The following is an 18,683-nucleotide window of genomic DNA, read 5'->3' on the forward strand; positions in this document are numbered from 1 at the left end:
AGCACAAGGAGAGTGGTTACTGTACCACTCTTGCAATGGTCAGCCAGCTTTGCTGGCTATTTCAGAAGAGGTGAGGTCATGACCACAGCCCCTATTTGGAGAAGCTACCACTGGCATTTGTGCTTTGTTAATGTAGTTCTTGAATTCAGATGAGCTGTATTTTTCCCATTTCCTACATTGAGACACAAAAGAGGAGGCTACTTGTGTCCTCTTCCCCCACTATTCATTGCACAATCCTCCCTTTGCATTTAGGCACAATGCAAAATTCTTTGATTTCAAAAGAAATGTGCTTGGATCAACATCCTAGTGATGCAATCAACAGTGCAGCTGGCCAAAAGAACCCATGAACCCAATGTGATACTGAATGAAAAGGCAGTTTTATTTCCCCTTTTTTCCCTTTGTTTGTTTTTTAAAGGTGGTGTGGGAAGGCAATTAATTTAATTTAGACTCTATTTTTTTCTTAATTTCCTTGCTTTTGTTAAATATGAAATGCTAAATTAAGAGCTAAGGCTCCCTTTTTGTCCTGACCCCATCATATACTGATTTCACTTCTGTAAGAGAGATATTGGGATTAAGAGGGCTATTTTATTTTTGTATCTGATTTAATAGAAAAATATGCCCCCATTGCATAGGCTTCTTGGGGGCATTTCCATTACTGTTGTTTTTTTGTAAGTGAATAGTTGGCATATTTTAAAACGCTTTCCAAACGGATAAAACTGCTGATATGCTACTGCAAGACAACAGCAACCGCTACTATCTGACCTAATTCCTTGACGTCTGATTTCTTCTGTCAGGCCTATCTTGGGCAATGGCTTGAGTAAGCAAATAGTCCTTTCCCATGCCCTGAAGTTCAGCAAAACAGAGTTCTGAAAACCATGCAAGAAAAGCACGTTTTTAGTTACAAACATGCTGCCTCCCGTCCCCATGTATTCAGATGTACATGCTGTTCAATGAAGCATCTTAGCTGATCTCAACTTTTGGAAGGTTCTGTAGGGAAAGATGTACTGTGTAGGGGTAGCCAGGAAATTCTCCATCCCCCATGTTTTTGGCTTTGGGATTTGTGTTGGTTTGTATGTAAAGGACAAAGCAGAGGACCACGCTCCAAGAGGAGTGGGAGATGCAGTTTATCTTCATGTACAAATGTCAGATTACATCTGTTTGTAAAATAGATAACAATTCATTTAAAACAAAAGCATATTTCATCCCTCCCATTTCAGATATATTGAAACTTACCTAAAAGCAGCTCTCAGTTAATTGTTCTCCTTGTAATCAGCAGCAGAGAGCACTACAGTCCAATTTTCACAAGAATACAGATGCTCCATGTATTGCTTAGTATTCTCTCCACATTTTTTTGGTCATTTATGTACACTTTTTTCCCCAAGTGTCATTGTGTGGAGGAACCATATTAATAGAGTTTAATATTGTGTAGCAGTCTTAATATTTCCTAAGCTGAAATACCTCTTATGTGTCTGGCATGAATTATTATGAACGCCGGTACAGACTTTTAGTAAGAATATTACCCTGTGTACTCTATTGTGGATCCATATTACAATAAGTAAAGTAGTTAATATATGTATGCAGCATCTGCTCTCTAAACCCCCAGCCTTCTACTGGCTCCACTTTTGTAGGATCAGGTTTTAAAACCTTAATATCCTGGCTGTCATTCCTTTGGTATGTTTTATTCACATTTGTTTGCTGTCCTCTGACAACGTCGCTGGCACTCTGCAGAAAACTAATATATATGCTGTCCCTACCTGCAAGACCTTTTGAACTAGAAGATAAACACTGGAGGAAAGTTAGAGAATAAAACCAAAAGGCCCATGGTAGAATTTTCAAAAGTTCCTAAGGCTAGCTCTGCACTACAAATCTTTGCTGGCACACCTCTGTCTGTCAGGGGTGTGAAGAGGTGTGATTTCTGACCAACGTAGCTGTACCAGCAAAAGCTCCTACTGTAGTTTATACTGGCAGAACTGTGCCCTTTTTGCCAGTATAAGCTATGTAGACTGTAGGAGTGCTTTGCTTATGTAGTGCGCTGGTATAGTTATACTAGGAAAGTGCTCCTAAGTGATGTAGGTGTAAAAGTCTCATTGAAAGTCCTAAGTCACTTAGACACTTGAAAATTACCCACTCAGCCTATTATATTGATGCTTTTAATTCCACAACCCCCTGTTTAGATTACAGGAGTAATGAAAAGTCCTTGAAAGAAAATAAAGTCAAAATAAAGGAAGAACCTAGCATAAGTGTATTTATAGGTGGTTTTTCCCTTCTTTCTCCATTACAGTAAAAATTAAACTTAAAAAAAAAAGAACCTATCACTTATTAAAATTCTGTAGGCTTGCATTTTTACACGGAAAGCTTCAGGTGATTTTTTTTTTTCCGTAAGAGTAAAAAATGTTGCTGGGCATCCTTGAATTAAATGTACAATACTTGGGGAATTTCTCTATGACAAGAAAAACTAAATATTGTTTCATTGATGACCATGACAGTTTTATGTAGGTGAGTGTCATTTTATTAAATATTTAACATTTTAACCTAAAATAGTTTGAAAAATAAAGCTATGTACATTCATCTTCACAAACAGGACTATTCTTTTGCAGATTTGGGCATAATCTGTACAAATGTTAATACAGTATCATTTATAGTAGAACCTGGCCATATATTTTCTTTTCTGCTGCCGTTATAAACTGTTTCAAGGGATGCTCTGGTCTCATTAAAAAGAGAAAGTGCAGCTTATACGAAATACAACATTGAATTCGCTCCAAGGCCATCTGCTAGCTGTAACTGTAATTAATCTTGTGTACAATATCTAATAGAAAAAATATAAACTCATTGTTTTCTCATTACACTCTGGAACAGAGATGTACAAGCAAAATATAAAGAAAGATTAAATATTCTCTGGCTTTGATGCTGACAAATTACGTGACTTATTTTTTCCACATTTGTCTACAGTTTAAGATTTGTCAGTGGGAGCAGAGATGGAACCGCAAGAATATGGCAATACCAGCAGCAGGAATGGAAGAGTATAGTCCTGGATATGGCTACTAAAATGACAGGGTAAAAGAAAACAAAACACTAATTTATATTGTGCCATCATCTATGTGTAAGAACAAAACCTTTCCAGCAACTAATTTGAAAAATGTTGTATTTTATATTTTGAATTAATCTCAGTGCACGTAGTTTGATGTGTATTGAAAGGGCTCTGTCCTTGTCCATTAAATGACACAATTCTTTTGAACATTTTAATTAACCTTGAAATTAATCTGTGTTAACATATCTACTCAGCAGTTTCATCGCTCTCATGGATGGCACATTCTTCCTATTTTACATAAGAAACTAGAATGTTGACTAGTCTCTCTCTCTTGTAAAGAAGCTGTAGTCAAGGGGTGGGCACACTTTTTGGCCCGAGGGCCATATTGGCTTTACAAAACTGCATGGAGGGTTGGGCAGGAGCGCGCAACCCTGCTGCCCAGAGCGCTGCCCGCACGGCGATGTGGCTGGGGGGGGGGGGGGCAGCATGGGAGGGGCCGGGGGCTAGCCTCCCCAGCCGGGAGCTCAAGGACCGGGCAGGACGGTCTGGCCCGTGGGCTGTAGTTTGCCTACCTCTGCTGTAGTGGAACCTTACTTGTGTGCAGTTTGAGCTGCACATTTTATAAGACACAAAAGAAGTGTGGTCTCTCCCACCTATCAGTGAAGATTCAATTGTAGTTGCTGTAGTGTGGCCTTAAATTCCAAAGATTTCTTTATTTTTTACAAAATATGCCATATTATATTTATTATATACTATGACGTATTATAATAAACATTAAAACTAAACTAAGAATTGACAAAAATAAACAAAGTACATCCTGTGATTCATATGAATTCAATAATTTTCCATGGATCACCCCATCATTAATGTATAGTGAAGATTTCCTGCAATTACAGTTAGAATGCTAGTGAATTAATGTTTTCAGTAAAAGGGTGTGAGGTCATTCTGAAAATCATCTTATATAGTTGAAAACAAAGGGCAGAGAGCAGAAAAATGCTGAAAAGGTCTGAACTTAGTTGTTTTTTTTCCATATTATGTCCCTTTTAAAATATATTTTGGGATTTCTTATTGCTTCATCTAATATGGTTATAAGACTTTTATCTGAATGTTTTCGTAGTTTCTTAACATTTTTTTTTTCCTGTTGGAGATGCAACATGATGTAAGATTTGATATGCTGGTTGGGTTTTTAATTTTTTAGGGTGGTTTTTTTGCATGTTCTTCAAATGACTTCAATAAGGCCCGGTATTAGAACAAACACAGGCATAGAAAATAGAAATGGAAAAGACCTGCTGCACAGTTCTGTCCATTTCCCTCTGCTGTTGCAGAAAATAGATATGTATCTCAAAAGGTACACGTGTAGCACCAAACATCTTTAAGGTGGCCATCTAACTGTAATTTAGATTTATTTAACCAGTAGGTACTTCTGATGGAGTTTACTATAGCACGTAACAGCGGTGGGTGGTGGGGTTTTTTGGTATTTTTTTTAAAGTGCCTACTGGAAAAAGGGGAAAATGATTGATCTGTTACACAGAACAGGAAGTGAAACTACTTCTGCTTTTCAAAGAGAGTGAAAATCTTTCAATATGAACCAACTTTTCCACAGTTTAATAAATATGTTTATGAATTCCAAATATTTATAAATTGCATGGATGTGCACGCATCTCTCAAATCTCCACAGTTTCAAAACAAATATTTATTTTAAGACTAAGGAGAGAGAAATTCTTCCTACCTCAATTGTAAGCTCCTTGGGGCAAGGTCTGTCATTCATTATATGTTTGAACAGCACCTAACACAATGGAGCTGAAGCTGGTTGCAGCCTGTAAGTGCTGCTGCAATGTAAATGTTTAATAATAGTAAGAGCAGCTTTACTCAAATAGAGAAGTGAAGGATTAAGGTTAATGTCAAATATATTTAATATTTCCTGTATCCTGCTTCCACTACAACAAAATATTCTAGAATTGCATGAACCATTATTTATTTTCAAACTCAATCAAACTTCACTGTCCTGTAATACCCAATAGTATACAGCAGGGATCAGCAACCTTTGGCATGCGGCCCGTCAGGGAGATCTGCTGGCAGGCCGGGACGGTTTGTTTACCTACAGTGTCTGCAGGTTCGGCCAATCGCAGCTCTCATTGGCTGCGGTTCACTGTTCTAGGCCAATGGGGGCTGCGGGAAGTGGTGGCCAGCACATCCCTCGGCCCACACCCTGATGGGCCACATGCCAAAGGTTGCCAATCCCTGGTGTACAATATAGTGGTGACAGCCAATCTCCCACTAATGTCCAATTGAATTGCTACTGAGAGGTTTTGCTATAGTTACTGAGGTATGATTTGTACTTTTCAATTATGAATTTCCACAGTAACAGCTTGGTATCTGGGGAGGACAAAGTAACTAAACTGAAGGTTACTATGGTGGCTTGGGATCGATATGATACCACTGTCATCACTGCGGTCAACAACTTCCTTTTGAAAGTATGGAACTCGACCACGGGACAGCTTCTTCATAGTTTATCTGTGAGTAAAAATCCAGTGTATATTTCAAAATTCTGTACTTCTTGACCAGAACAAGATTAAGGGGTGGAGTCTGCCATCCTTCCAGGCACTAAGTAATGTCTTACTTCTGAAGTAAGTCAGCTGTATACTTCTCCTGAATCCTGGTTTAAGGAGTGTGTATTATGGAGAGAGAGGAAATTATCACGGTGCTGCTGTTCTCCAGCAATTGCTGGCTGACATAAGGGCCTCTTAGGGTCATAGCCAGCTTGTATTAAAGTAGCTCCAAGATCAGGGAGCTGCAACTGTCCTCTTTGTTGGCCTTCACTTTACCTTTGCCCAGCTGGGAATCTGGGCTATAAGATAGTGAATTTTACTAAATGGAGCTAAAAGTCCTCAGAACAGTGACTGAAGAGTGATACAGTTCTAATCTGATACGCTTACATATCACTGACCTCAAAATAAATATTTAGTTGCACATTGAGCTGTTATATAGAAACATTACTTTCCTTTCCTACTTTGCTTTCATCACAGGGTCATGATGATGAAGTTTTTGTTCTTGAAGCACATCCATTTGACCAAAGGATCATGCTTTCTGCAGGTCATGATGGGAACATTTTTGTTTGGGACCTTGACAAAGGAACAAAAATTCGCAATTACTTTAACATGGTAAAAATATTTTCACACTTGTATGAAACTGGGCTTTAGGAAGGAAGGATTTTAAGAATTACTTTAAGAATAATTCCAAGTCATTTGGTAATCTATCATGTTTACATCTCTGAAAGTCAATGGAATGTTTTTGACCAACTTTTTCACAATGGAGCTTAAGGGTGTTGGTATTAAGTTTTGACATTAAGGTTTAGGAAAGATGGGACACTAATTTAAAACTGAACTGAGAATTGTAAATGTTAAAAAAAAAAAAAAAAAAAAAAAAGCTAAATGGGAAGGGGGGAATTAGTGAAATTCCATTTAATTGGTGTGAGATGGATCTTACATTAAATTGGGGCCTATAAACAGAATATGTGTGCAGTTATATAATGATATTTGAAGACTCTGAAGCAGGGCAGATTAATTCGTCATATTGAAGCTAGTGTAGAAAATAAATGATTTTAAATGGGTATGCTGTGTTTGTATGTTACAGATTGAAGGCCAAGGCCATGGTGCTGTTTTTGATTGCAAATTCTCACCAGATGGACAGCATTTTGCCTGCACAGACTCACATGGGCATCTGCTATTATTTGGGTTTGGATGCAATAAATATTATGAAAAGGTGGGTTGACTGAATCTTAGACTTTTCTGCATTTTGGGCTGGTTTTGTTTGGGAAGTGTTGTTTATGGTACTTCTCTCATGACGCGCTCTAAATGGTACTTGAATTATGTGTCAGTCACTGGTTATCTAAATCAAAATCTGCACGTGTTTAAATATCCCACACTAAATTTTCTTTTGGTAGTGGGAATAGAGGATGTTTGGCAAACCTGGAGAGAATGATGCAAGCCTGCACTACATGTTGTTGTTAACTTAACGTGTCAAGGAAAAGTGTCACTTTGTGAAAAAGCATTCAGAACACCAAGGAAGGTCTGTAGGCATCTTAAGGAAGAGAGAAGGGTTTTATTTGATCAAAATGTGTCACTTCTATTCTTTTAAATTTTACACAAGTTCTTTTCTCCAACGTAGGTGGTCAGTTGGTGTCATGTTCTGTGAGATCCAATAAAATCCTTTCTTCCATGTTGAAACTGAACAGAAAATTGACTATATAGTTATTGTTCAGTGATGCCTCTTTCTACATCAAAGAAAGTGATGAGATTAACTCGTATATAGTAAATGCTCCAGATTTCTTTTCTTAGACCTCTGAAAATTAGGAAATAGTGGTACAGGCAATCCTGAAATTTAACCTTAACTCTGCCCTCTGGAGCTGGTAGTTGCTACTGGGAATAGTTCAGTAGGATGGAGCCAGAAGTATACATGAAAAACAACACAAACAATGGCACATTCTTGTAGTCATGTTCCAAGTAGGTATTGTGGCATTTATCTGCATGCACTTTGGTTGCATTCACTATGCTATGTACCTGTATTGAATGGAGCAGAGATCAATTGGAGCAGGTTGGAAGAGCTGTCACTGTGTTAGGAGGAAAGGTGCATGTGTACCTTGAGAGATCAAGTGTGCCTGATTTCATTGAGTTCTGTAGTTTGTGTCGGTAGCAGTGCACAGGGCTCTTCTTGCCAGGGGGATTGTCAGCCATTTGGTGGCATATGTGATTTTGGTCTCCACAGCTTAGTGAGGGATACATGAAGGCAATGTCTCAGACGTAATCCTCAGGGCAAGGGTAAAGTAGTCTGGGGTGGACTGTGTGGAGTTAGGCTCAATGTTTGAATATAGGCCAGGTGTTGGTAACTCCTCTTTGCTAAACCCATCCTAAACTCAAGTTTTGTCTAAAGAAAAAGAAGATGTTAGACTTTGTCCTACAGTGCTTTTGTATTAATTTACCTGAAATAAATGGACCCAAAGAGACAAAGGTGTTAACATGGCCATGAACTGTCCAACATATGAGAGTGTTAAACAGGGTTTGGTATACAGAGGCCTCAGCCTGCTTAGTACAGGGGTTCTCAAACTGGGGGTCGTGACCCCTCAGGGGGTTGCAAGGTGGTTACATGGGGGTCGTGGGCTTTCAGTTTTGTGGGACTGACAGCCCTGAGCCCCCATTAAATTAAATGACCCCCAGTTTTAATTTATATGGGGGGGGGGATCACACTCAGAGGCTTGCTGTGTGAAAAGGGTCACCAATACAAAAAGTTTGAAAACCACTGGCTGAGTACCATGGCATATGTATAATTAAAAATCCTTTTAAACCTTTTATTAAAGATACAAAAAAGGGAAAACAGAGCTTTTTACATGTGAAGTACTAGTAGGATCATTCCAAATTCAAGGTCCATTTTGGTCAATTTTGTGGTCACAGGATTTTTAAAATGGTAAATTGCATGATTTCAGCAATTTAAATCTGAAATTTCATGGTGGTGTAATTGTAGGGGGTCCTGACAGAAAAAGGAGTGTGTGGGAGGTGCAAGGTTATTTTAGGGGGTTTGCAGTACTGCTATCCTTACTTCTGCGCTGTCGCTGGCAATGGCGCTGCCTTTGGAGCTGGCCAACTGGAGAGCGGCAGCTGTGGTAGCCCAGCTCTGAAGGCAGAGCCGCCATCAGCACCAGCGCAGAAATAAGGATGGCGCAGAAGTAAGGATGCCATGGTATGGTATCGCCACCCTTGCTTCTGCGTTGCTGCCTGCAGAGCTGGGCCGTTAGTCAGCAGTTGCCACTCTCCGACCCTCCAGCTCTGAAGGCAGCCGCGCAGAAGTAATGGTGCAATGGTATGGTATTGCCACCCTTACTTGTGCACGGCTGCTGGCGGGGCGCTGCCTTCAGAGCTGGGTGCCCGGCCAACAGCTGCTGCTCTCCGGCTGCCCAGCTCTGAAGGCAGCACGGAAGTAAGGGTGGCAATACTGTGACCTAAGTTCCCTGTAAACCGCACGGCTGCGCAGCAGCCTATTTAGCGCTGTGCAGGCACTCAGGGAACCCGCCCAGAGACCTGCCACAGCCGGGGAGGGGGCACCTCTCCCCTGCCCCAACCTAGCCTGGCCAGGGTGCCCCTCCCCCAACTCTGCTGTGTCCCAGACCTGCTGTGGCCCGGGTGCTCCTACACCAGCCTGAACCCAGCTGGGGTGGCCCGGACCCACCATGGCCAGGGCACCCCTACCTGCCCCAATTCTGCCACAGCCCGAACCTGCCATGGCCCCAATTCTGGCACGGCCTGGGGCACCCCTGCCCTGGCCCAGACCTGCTACGGTGCTCCTCCCCTGGTCCATACTCAGCTCTGGCCTGGACCTGCCGGGGGAGGGGTGCCTATCCTGCAGCCCCAACCCCAGAGCTGCCGTGGCCGGGAGAGGTGCCTCTCCCTGCCCCCCAGCCCAGGTGCTGCTGCGGGAAGAGAGCTCTCTCCCTGCCATAGCCCCGGAGCACCCTCCTGCACCCCAATCCCCTCATCCCCGCCCCAGAGCCTGCACCCCCTGCACCCCAACCCTCTGCCCCTGCCCTGAGCCCTGTCCCACGCTCCAAACCCCTCGGCCCCACCCCCATCACATTAATTTTGTTATGTGCAGCAATATGAAGGTGATGTGTCACACGTCACCTCCATATTGGTGAACATAACAAAATTCATTCCACACATGGGTTGGAAAAATTAGAGGGAACACTGCCCAGTACCCCCATATTTTCCATCACTGCTCAGATGCCTCTCTGCTGCTTTTACACTGCTCTGACTCCTCTAATGTTTTCTTCATCATACCCATTTCTGACCACCCCCTGCACCTGTTCCTCCAAGGCCTCTCTACATATCCACCTGCTCCTCCCTCTGCCTTGCTGCTCAGTCCATGGCCCTGGCAAACTAGGAAGGGCTGTGGGGAGAGATGAGGACATGGCTACGAGGAGTGACATGCAAGTTTTTGAGGCAGGAAGGGACGGGAGGAGCCCCTTTCACTGCTGGAGGCAGCATCCAGAAGGTGGTGAGTTCTGGATTCCTTCCCCCTTATTGGTGAGCCTTGGCGCCTGCTCCTTTAACCTAGTTGAGCAGTCACAGGGAGTTAGGGAGGGAGGGCACAGATGGCTCCAGTTCCCTTCCTCCAAAGTATGTCACTAAAGAAGATGAATTCCAGCTTCCCCTCCTTATTGTTTCTGCTCAGTCAGTGCTTCTGAGCTCTCAGAAGGGAAAGGTCCTATTGAGGATGATCCTTTATTCATGGAGGGATCATAGAAAAGCTACTCTTTTGGGAACCCTAGTTATTTGTCAAAGCTCTAACCATTGAACTAGATTTTCAAAAACATAGTGTTTGGATGTTCCCTTACGCCAGTGTTTCCCAAACTTGGGACGCCGCTTGTGTAGGGAAAGCCCCGGCGGGCCGGGCCAGTTTGTTTACCTGCCGCATCTGCAGGTTTGGCCGATGGCGGCTCCCACTGGCTGCGGTTCGCCACTTCAGGCCAATGGGAGCTGCTGGGAGTGGCAGCCAGTACGTCCCTTGGACCATGCCGCTTCCAGCAGCTCCCATTGGCCTGGAGCATGCTCGGCCTGCCAGGGCTTTCCCTACACAAGCAGCATCCCAAATTTGGGAAAGACTACCTTATGCTAATAAGGGTCATTATCGAGGTGTGCTGGCTCCCCAGTAGCCGTGTAAGAGCACAGCACTAAGGGATCAAGATTGGCAAAGGGCATTCCCCACACCACCTCCCGTTCCCCACACCTTGTGCACTGCTCTAACACAGCCCTGCATTCCCCCACTCTGCTCTGATCCCCCTCTATTCCTTAGCTCTGCACCAAAATAGTTATAAGAATCAGAAAATCTTATGAGCAACTTTTATTTGATCCCACGTAGTCCCATTGTTCAGAAGGTTGAGACAGGAGTGCATTATCCTAACTGCTTACTAGAGTCATTCATCTTTCCTCTGTTTAATTAACACAAATTTCCTTGACAACGCTTCTACAGTAGAATCAGTGTCTCCTTGTGGATTTTAGAGCTCTGTAAAGTAGATATATTCATCTCAGTGACAAACTTCCAAAAAGAGCCTTTGCAGAATGCAGGCAAAGAGCAAGGAACGTGTACAGGGCACACTTAGGGTTTGCCCTTGTGGTACATGAGTGTAGCTCAGGTTCAGTGACCATAGGATGTCACCTCCCAGCATTTGTAATAACTGTCTGGAAGCCCTCTGGCTTTGCCAGGGACCATGGTCTGGTTTTGTTCTCTTTGGCATGTCAGTTTCACTCATGCTGACCTGGAGTTTTAAACTTTACCCTCAATAGCTTTTGAAATGTGCTTCTCCAAAGGGGCAGTGGGTCCAAGCACTAGATAAATTCCTAAGGGCGATACCAGTTTGGAGAGGATCAGAGCTGTAGTTTGAGTCTGAGACCCATGTGTGGGCAAAAGGAGTTAGAACCACCAGGTGATTTTTGTAAACACCACCATTTTGGGGGGCTGTATCTTAGGAACCCTTTGCACACATGAGCCTGAATTTGGACCCCACACTCATGAGATACATGTCAGCATGTGGATTTAAAGACATTCTGAGTCAGCATGTGGATTTTTAGTGCACTTAAAATAGTTGCCTTTTAAACAGTGACTCTGAACCTTAAATAGAGCAGAACTGCTGCTCGGCCATAATAAAAATGAAATGAGGCCTTTTCAGATACATTCTAGGATATGAGTAGTGGTGGGACCAGTAGTGGTTTTGGCTTTGGGTTTTTTTTTGTAGCCTATAATACAATTATGTTTAGTTTACAGGAAATGTGAAACTTGGTCTTCTGAGCTTCTGTTGGCACCTGGCTACCTCATTCTCACTCTCTTCCCCATCTACTTACATGTTTAATTTTTGTTATTTCTCCATTTGCTCTTCATTATGGCGAGTGGAGGACTGCACACTTACTTCCAGAATCCACCAATGTCATTCTTTAAGCTGTCCAAGGAGAATCATTAGAAAGGGCTACAAGGCAGTCTTCCTGCCTCGCTTGGCATATCCTGCTGCTGAAGTTTGATCCATGGTGTCAGAATTTTTCAAGCCTTGGGTATAGAACGCATTTGTGTTCTTCATCATGTAATTGGCTCTGCAGATCCCCCAGTGTCGGAGTTGTGTTCTGTGGGTGCAGAAACCGTTCCAAAGCAGACTGCTGTTAGTGGACACTCACCTATTACTAAATTGTCCTTCATGTAGATTCCAGATCAGATGTTCTTCCATACGGATTATCGACCACTGATCCGTGATGCTAATAACTATGTGCTGGATGAACAGACCCAACAGGCTCCACATCTCATGCCTCCTCCATTCCTGGTGGATGTGGATGGAAATCCACATCCCACAAGATACCAACGTCTTGTACCAGGACGTGAAAATTGTAAGGATGAACAACTTATTCCTCAACTGGGATATGTGGCTAATGGTATGTTATCTAAAATTCGTATTTAACAGACTTATTGAAAAGTATATGAATGCTAATTAACTAGGGCAGCACTAGAGGGAATGATCTATTATCACTCTTCTTCAGCTAGACAGTGATCTTCAGCCCAACGTTAATATGTGGGGGATGAATTACAGCATGAATGAAGCAATGTAAGTGTACGGATTGGCCTGTCTTAAAATCAGAGACAGGATTTGAGTTATTGTAGAGAATCTGTAGCACTCAAACATTAGTGAGCCTTATTCTGTATAGTCAATGAATCCATTAATTTCAGTGGGGCTGTATGCCAGGCTGGCAGAATAGGGCTCTGTATTTTTTTAATACAGTAGTCATAAAGTAAAGTAATCTTTGAAAAGGAAGAGGGTTTTTGGTTTTGGAATCAAATTTGTTCTTTGTAATATAAACTTTGCTACAGGAAGATCTCTGTAAAAAATCTGACCGTTAATACTAAGTGAAACATTAGTACAGTATTTGTTTTCTCTACTGCTAAATGTGGCTTTAGGCTTAATACTTGCAATGGGTGGGGAGAATCTCTTTTTAATTTTGGACTCTGCGTAGATAAGTAGTTCCCTATATGGCAAGAGAAATTTGGGTAGCAAATAACAAGGTATAAGAACCAGATTGCAAGAAGACTTATCTTGGATCTTTTATGAGTATATGCTTTCATACAAACTGATAGACTTTGGCTCTTGCTGCAATTCATATGAATGATAAAAATAGTTTTTAAAATCTGTAGCATGAGTAGAATGAGAAACCACTAGAGCTGAACTTAATGGGAAAGTATTCAGAGGAACTAGGTATCTCATGGAAATCTTTGTAGTCTACCACCTTGTTGAAATAGTTGGCAAGCAATGTATTTTACAATAGAAAAGTCAACTTGGCTCTATACAAATAAAATGCAAAATTATATAATGTATGTGAATGGAAGGCACTTGGTGCAGAGTTTGTGTGTGTTTGGGTTGTTAGTAAAACTGGTGTTTTTGTTCTCACTAAGGTGATGGTGAAGTGATTGAACAGGTGATTGGGCAGCAAACCAATGACCACGATGAGAGTATTCTGGATGGAATGATTAGGGAGCTGCAGAGAGTACAAGATCTGAGGAGACTGAATGAAGGAGAAGCTATCCCCAACCCTCCATACAGTAGATCACACTCTATTAATGGTGGTAAGTTTTCCCCCCTTGTCTTGTTTACTCATTTAGTCAGACTGCTAGGAAGGCACTCTGAACTACTGTGACCAGGTGCCTGGACTGGCTGCACTGAGAATGCCAGTGCTTTTGCAAATTTGACCCAATAGTTTCAGCTGAGGAAATGTTTTTCAGGGCCAACTTCAGAAAAGCATGTGTGTTTGCCTATGTCCATCCAGATTCAGATCTTCTCTCTGTCTGATTCAGAGGATTGATTTCAATCCACATTGCCTATCTCACAGATGTGTGTGTTAATCACCAGGCTATAGAGGCATTCTCTCTCTCTCTCTCTCTCTCAGCTGAGTGAATATTTATGCAAAGTGGAACAGCTTCAGCCAGAGAGATTCAGAGCAGAACAGCCTATAGCCTGGTGGTTAGGATGGTTACAAAGAAGGAGAGAGATGTGAATTCAGATCCCTGCTTCAGACTGGGGATTCAAATATGAGTCTCCCAATCCCAGACAAGTGCATTAACCGCTGGCTAAAGGTTATCAAGGGACACCACACACACTCCCTCACAGTCTGTTCCCCCTCCACCTCCTGAAAATGGACTTTTCTGTTTTTTGACAAATGCCTAACATTTACAGACTATTTTCTCTGTTTTTTCAGTTTGCTGATTTGAACCAAAATACCATTTATTCGCCCAGTTCTACCATAATTATGTCTTGTGTGTGCTTTCTTTCCCCATTCATTTAAGCCAGAGGGTCTCAACCTTCATTGCACCATGACCCCCCCCTTCTGACTTACAAAAATTACTACATAACCCCAGGTGGGCGGGCTGAAGCCCACGGCTTTGGCCCCAGGGGGTGGGGGGCGGGCTTTGGTGCTGGGCCCCAGCAAGTCTAACTCCAGCCCAGGCAACCCCATTAAAATGGGGTTGTGACCCACAGTTTGAGAATCACCGATTTAAGCATTAGTAACCCATCTGGAGGTCTTTGGAGCTCAGGTGATGACTTAGTAGAAGAACTGAGAGTGTGAGGTACAAATGAGAGCACTTGATGATCTAGCTGGGCAGTGCCTGATGGCTTAAGATAATTAGACCATAATTCTCTTACAAACTTTTTTAAATATAAACTTTTACTATATTATCTTATTATCATTTATTTGCTGCAGGGATGATGCTTTCTAACTTTTCATATCTTAATGTCACCACAACAGTGTATAATTAATAAGTAGACAAAGTTATTAGAGTACAGTGCTGCGAAAGGCTAATGCTGTCTTGCTGCTGCCTATATACATCAGTGTTCATAAAATAAAATATCTGCTTTGTCCCAGTGTTTCATTTCAAAGCTTGAATTTGTTCTCCTGTCCCACTGTTCTGTTTCCCTGACTTCTCTTCTGATATAGACCATGATTAAAAACTAAAATCAAACCCAATCAGATCTGACCAGCTGATTACAAAGCAGCTTACTGTCTGTTGTAACAGATGCTGTGGACTTGTGCTGTGAGTCAGCTAGTCACAAATCAGTTTATTCATAGTATCCAAACCTCTTAAAAAGTTTACTATACATTTGCTAGTAATCTGGTTTTAGGTTTTAAATGACTGAGTGACTTGCTTATGTTTAAACTATCTGCCACTGTTACAGATCCGTGGGAGCAGTATGCTTAGAACTGCTTTTCCTTAAACCAAAGTGATAGGAAAGGATTACCAACAGAACACCTAATTTTATTTTGATCTAAACCAGTGGTTCCAAACCAAACCCAGCTCACAAGCCAGATCCAGCCTGCTTGAGGTTCTTATCTGGCCCTTGTGACCGATTTTAAATTTTGCATAGTGCAACCTTTTTTTAGTCCATATGGTTAAGATAACCCTCCAAACATGACCGGAGTGTAAACAGATGCCCCATTGTCTTCCAGAGTTTGCAGGCCACTTTAAACAGTAGCTGTGGGACACAAGAACTGCCCATATTCACCTCAGTGAGGTGTTTACATTTAAGCCTAATTGACACTTTAAGAACCAGATTTTCATATAACTTTCCATAATTGTGAGTGTACTTTGCATGTGCATCATATTTGTGCATATAGAAATTAGATAATTTCACTTCTAAATAGCCAAGTAAACCAAAGATAGGAATAGCTGTGGTACTAGTACAGCCCAGCATCATCTTATCCCCACTTGACTGACTAAAGGAAAGATTCAGACTTTGTCTGGCTCTGGGTAAGTGGCAGCATGTAGATGTGCTGCCTTGAGAGCAGCTCAGGGGCAGAGTTGTGTTGAAAACATAAGAACGGCCATATTGGATCAGACCAAAGGACCATCTAGCCTAGTATCCTGACTTCCGACAGTGGCCAATGCCAGGTGCCCCAGAGGGAATGAACAGAACAGGTAATCATCAAGTGCTCCATCCCCGGTCACCCATTCCCAGCTTCTGGCAAATAGAGGCTAGGGACACCATCCCTGCCCATCCTGGCTAATAGCCATTGATGGAACTATCGTCCATTAATTTATCTAGTTCTTTTTTGAACCCTCAAAAAAGGCACAACAGGGTAGGTTATAGAAACAGAACAAGCAGATGTGTTGGCGCCTACAGCGATCTCATCCGCTTTTGTAGCGTGACATTTTCAAAAGCTCCTAAGTCAAAGTCCTATTGAAAATCAATGGGACTTTGGCCCCTAGGTACTTACAAAAACTTTACTTACACATCTTATGTTGGCCTAGTTGTTACTTGGCTGAGAAATCTCCTCGAAAACTCCAGGTACTGTAGGAAGTCACAGCACTGACTGATCACTTTTTTTTATGAGTGTGCAAAGTGGTTGGTAACATTCCAGCGACATATAGAAGTAGGTATTCCCCTAGATATTCATCGAAAGTATCAAAACCCCTCACCTCATGTTAGTCACTGATTTTCAGTTGATCAGTAACTGATAAAACTTCCCTCATCTGGACCAGCACAGCTATGCTCTGCCACTTGCAGAGGGCTGAGAAGAAACTCTCTGTCTGGCTCTAAATTTTTATGCATAGATTTTTATTAAAATAGTTGTGGAAATGAAAGGGAAAGAGATCTTCATTTTTGTGTTTTAGCTCTTAGAAGTCCAGGTTTGGACTCCCCACCAAACGTTGGTCTCAGACGTAGCGGTCAGATTGAGGGGGTCCGGCAAATGCATCTCAATGCTCCTCGCAGTCAGATGGCCACAGAGAGAGATCTCATGGCCTGGAGCAGAAGAGTAGTGGTGAATGAGCTGCATCCAGGGGTTAGCAGGTAAGATGAAGCCATTGATGCTGAATTTCCGTTGAAACCATCTCCATTCCTTTGCAGTACAAGAATACTAAAACATATTGAGTTAATTTGTTCCTATTTCTTTGTGAATCCAATATGTGCTGTCCATATGGAATCAATTGTACAAACATTATGAACTGTGTATACTACTAAAGATCATATTATAACTGTAGGGAGTCTATTGTTTCCTGGGTGTGCATGTATAATGTTCCAAAAGATGCTTGGGGGCGGAAGAATAAACCATGTAGTGTTTCAATGATGCCTTTTTCAAAAATGAGAGAGATTTACATTTTTTTTTAATAAATTGATTTTTCAGTTCCATATTTTCTTCAGACTTAAACTTAAAAATTAGGATTATATTCTGCTTGGGAATTTGGAGACTGGTAATTTCTTACCTATATGGTTATTTAACTCCTTCTTTGCTGGTTCAGATACTCCATTCTTACCTTTTTGGGGCCAGTTTTATTTCGACTGTTCTTTCTCAAAAGGTGTTTTTTCCTAGTGCAGCTTTTACAAATTTTAATAGGTCGTCATGCTCAGTGAAAGATTTCTTGAGCTATTATCAAACATCCAGCCAGCTCCCCTTTTATAGGGAAATGACTAATGACATCAAAAGAGTTGTTTTTGATTTTAAACAAAGCAAAATCTCTGGGTGCTAGGAGGACTTATGCTCATTTAGCTGGTAGCAAGGAAGCAAATATTGTCAGTCTGTTTAATGATTTAGTGAATAGGCTGAATGTTCGCCGTATGTTTTAAGGGTTCAGGAAGACTGCCGAGCTGCCAAAGGTGATATGGAAGTTAATCTTTACACTGTTGAAAAGAAGAGAAAACCATCCCACACCTTGCAAAGGGTGAGTAATTTTCACTAGAAGAAAAGGGAAAATAAGAATGGAGACCATTTTAAGCATTATGCAAAAAAAAGTCCAACAGCAATTTTTCTAGATGTTTTAATATCATTGCTACTTAATCTTTCTAATTTTACTATGTGTAGCTCCATTTTTAATTTAGTCTGTGCTGCAGACAATTTGCTGTTAGCTGTGTAAACCATTGTCATGGGAGGGGAAACAGTGAAGTACATGGTTTAAGTAAGTAAAGGCTCATCTTAGATTAAAAAAAAACATTGATACCAAGATCTAGCTCCTACAACTTGCAATATATGGGCAAATGCTGCATCCACAGGAAGCCTCCTGTTCTTTAGTGGGGCTCTATGTGGATGGAAAGAGGTCTTCCCGCACGGTGATTTTTGCAGGATGAGGGCCTAAGGTATTTTCAGGCTCTCGGGAATGCAATAAATATTTTCTTATGCATGGACTTTGAGGACCAAATATGTTAGATTTTAAATTGAAAAATAGTTTAAATGGCTGACTGCTTGACAAATTACGTGTTGTATATGTGTAACTACTTTACTCATTTTTTTTAAAAGGATTCATATAATGTATCTATTCTACAACTGCTGTCGTGAACCCCTGGGTATATGTGAAGTCCCAGTTTTTGGGCACAGAGGCCCTTAAATTGCAACAGCACTGTTCTATGAGTTCAGCCAGTTTAAGAGACCACATCAAAGATCTGTTTTGTACACCCACCAGATGATATTGATATCATTCAAAGACGAAGTCACACACTCTGCTGTAAGGGCTTTTAAAAAGTGCCATTAATTAAAATACAAAACACCATTTTTAATATGTCTGTATTGGATGAAATCCTGTCCCCACTGAAGTCATTGAAAAAAAGTCCCATTGATTTCATTGGACCTGGATTTCACCCATTGTA

The 18,683-nt window shown here is 41.6% G+C and overlaps 1 protein-coding gene across 6 annotated transcripts in view; it reads left to right on the forward strand.

Annotated features, from left to right (window-relative positions):
* BRWD3 (bromodomain and WD repeat domain containing 3) overlaps window positions 1–18,683 on the forward strand; it is an 89,088-nt gene that overhangs the window by 36,330 nt on the left and 34,075 nt on the right. For 4 of the 6 annotated variants that reach the window (XM_039488407.1, XM_039488409.1, XM_039488410.1 and 1 more), the window contains 8 exons: window positions 2,950–3,054; window positions 5,391–5,544; window positions 6,055–6,189; window positions 6,662–6,790; window positions 12,267–12,492; window positions 13,505–13,675; window positions 16,718–16,895; window positions 17,671–17,764. In XM_039488407.1, the coding sequence (XP_039344341.1) occupies window positions 2,950–3,054; window positions 5,391–5,544; window positions 6,055–6,189; window positions 6,662–6,790; window positions 12,267–12,492; window positions 13,505–13,675; window positions 16,718–16,895; window positions 17,671–17,764 (1,192 nt within the window). Of the gene's footprint in view, window positions 1–2,949; window positions 3,055–5,390; window positions 5,545–6,054; window positions 6,190–6,661; window positions 6,791–12,266; window positions 12,493–13,504; window positions 13,676–13,995; window positions 14,054–16,717; window positions 16,896–17,670; window positions 17,765–18,683 lie in introns of those variants that run through there. The other 2 variants (XM_039488412.1, XR_005584655.1) reach the window with 2 other exon arrangements.

The sequence above is a fragment of the Mauremys reevesii genome, linkage group 9 (assembly GCF_016161935.1).
Source record: "Mauremys reevesii isolate NIE-2019 linkage group 9, ASM1616193v1, whole genome shotgun sequence".
NCBI lineage: Eukaryota > Metazoa > Chordata > Testudines > Geoemydidae > Mauremys > Mauremys reevesii.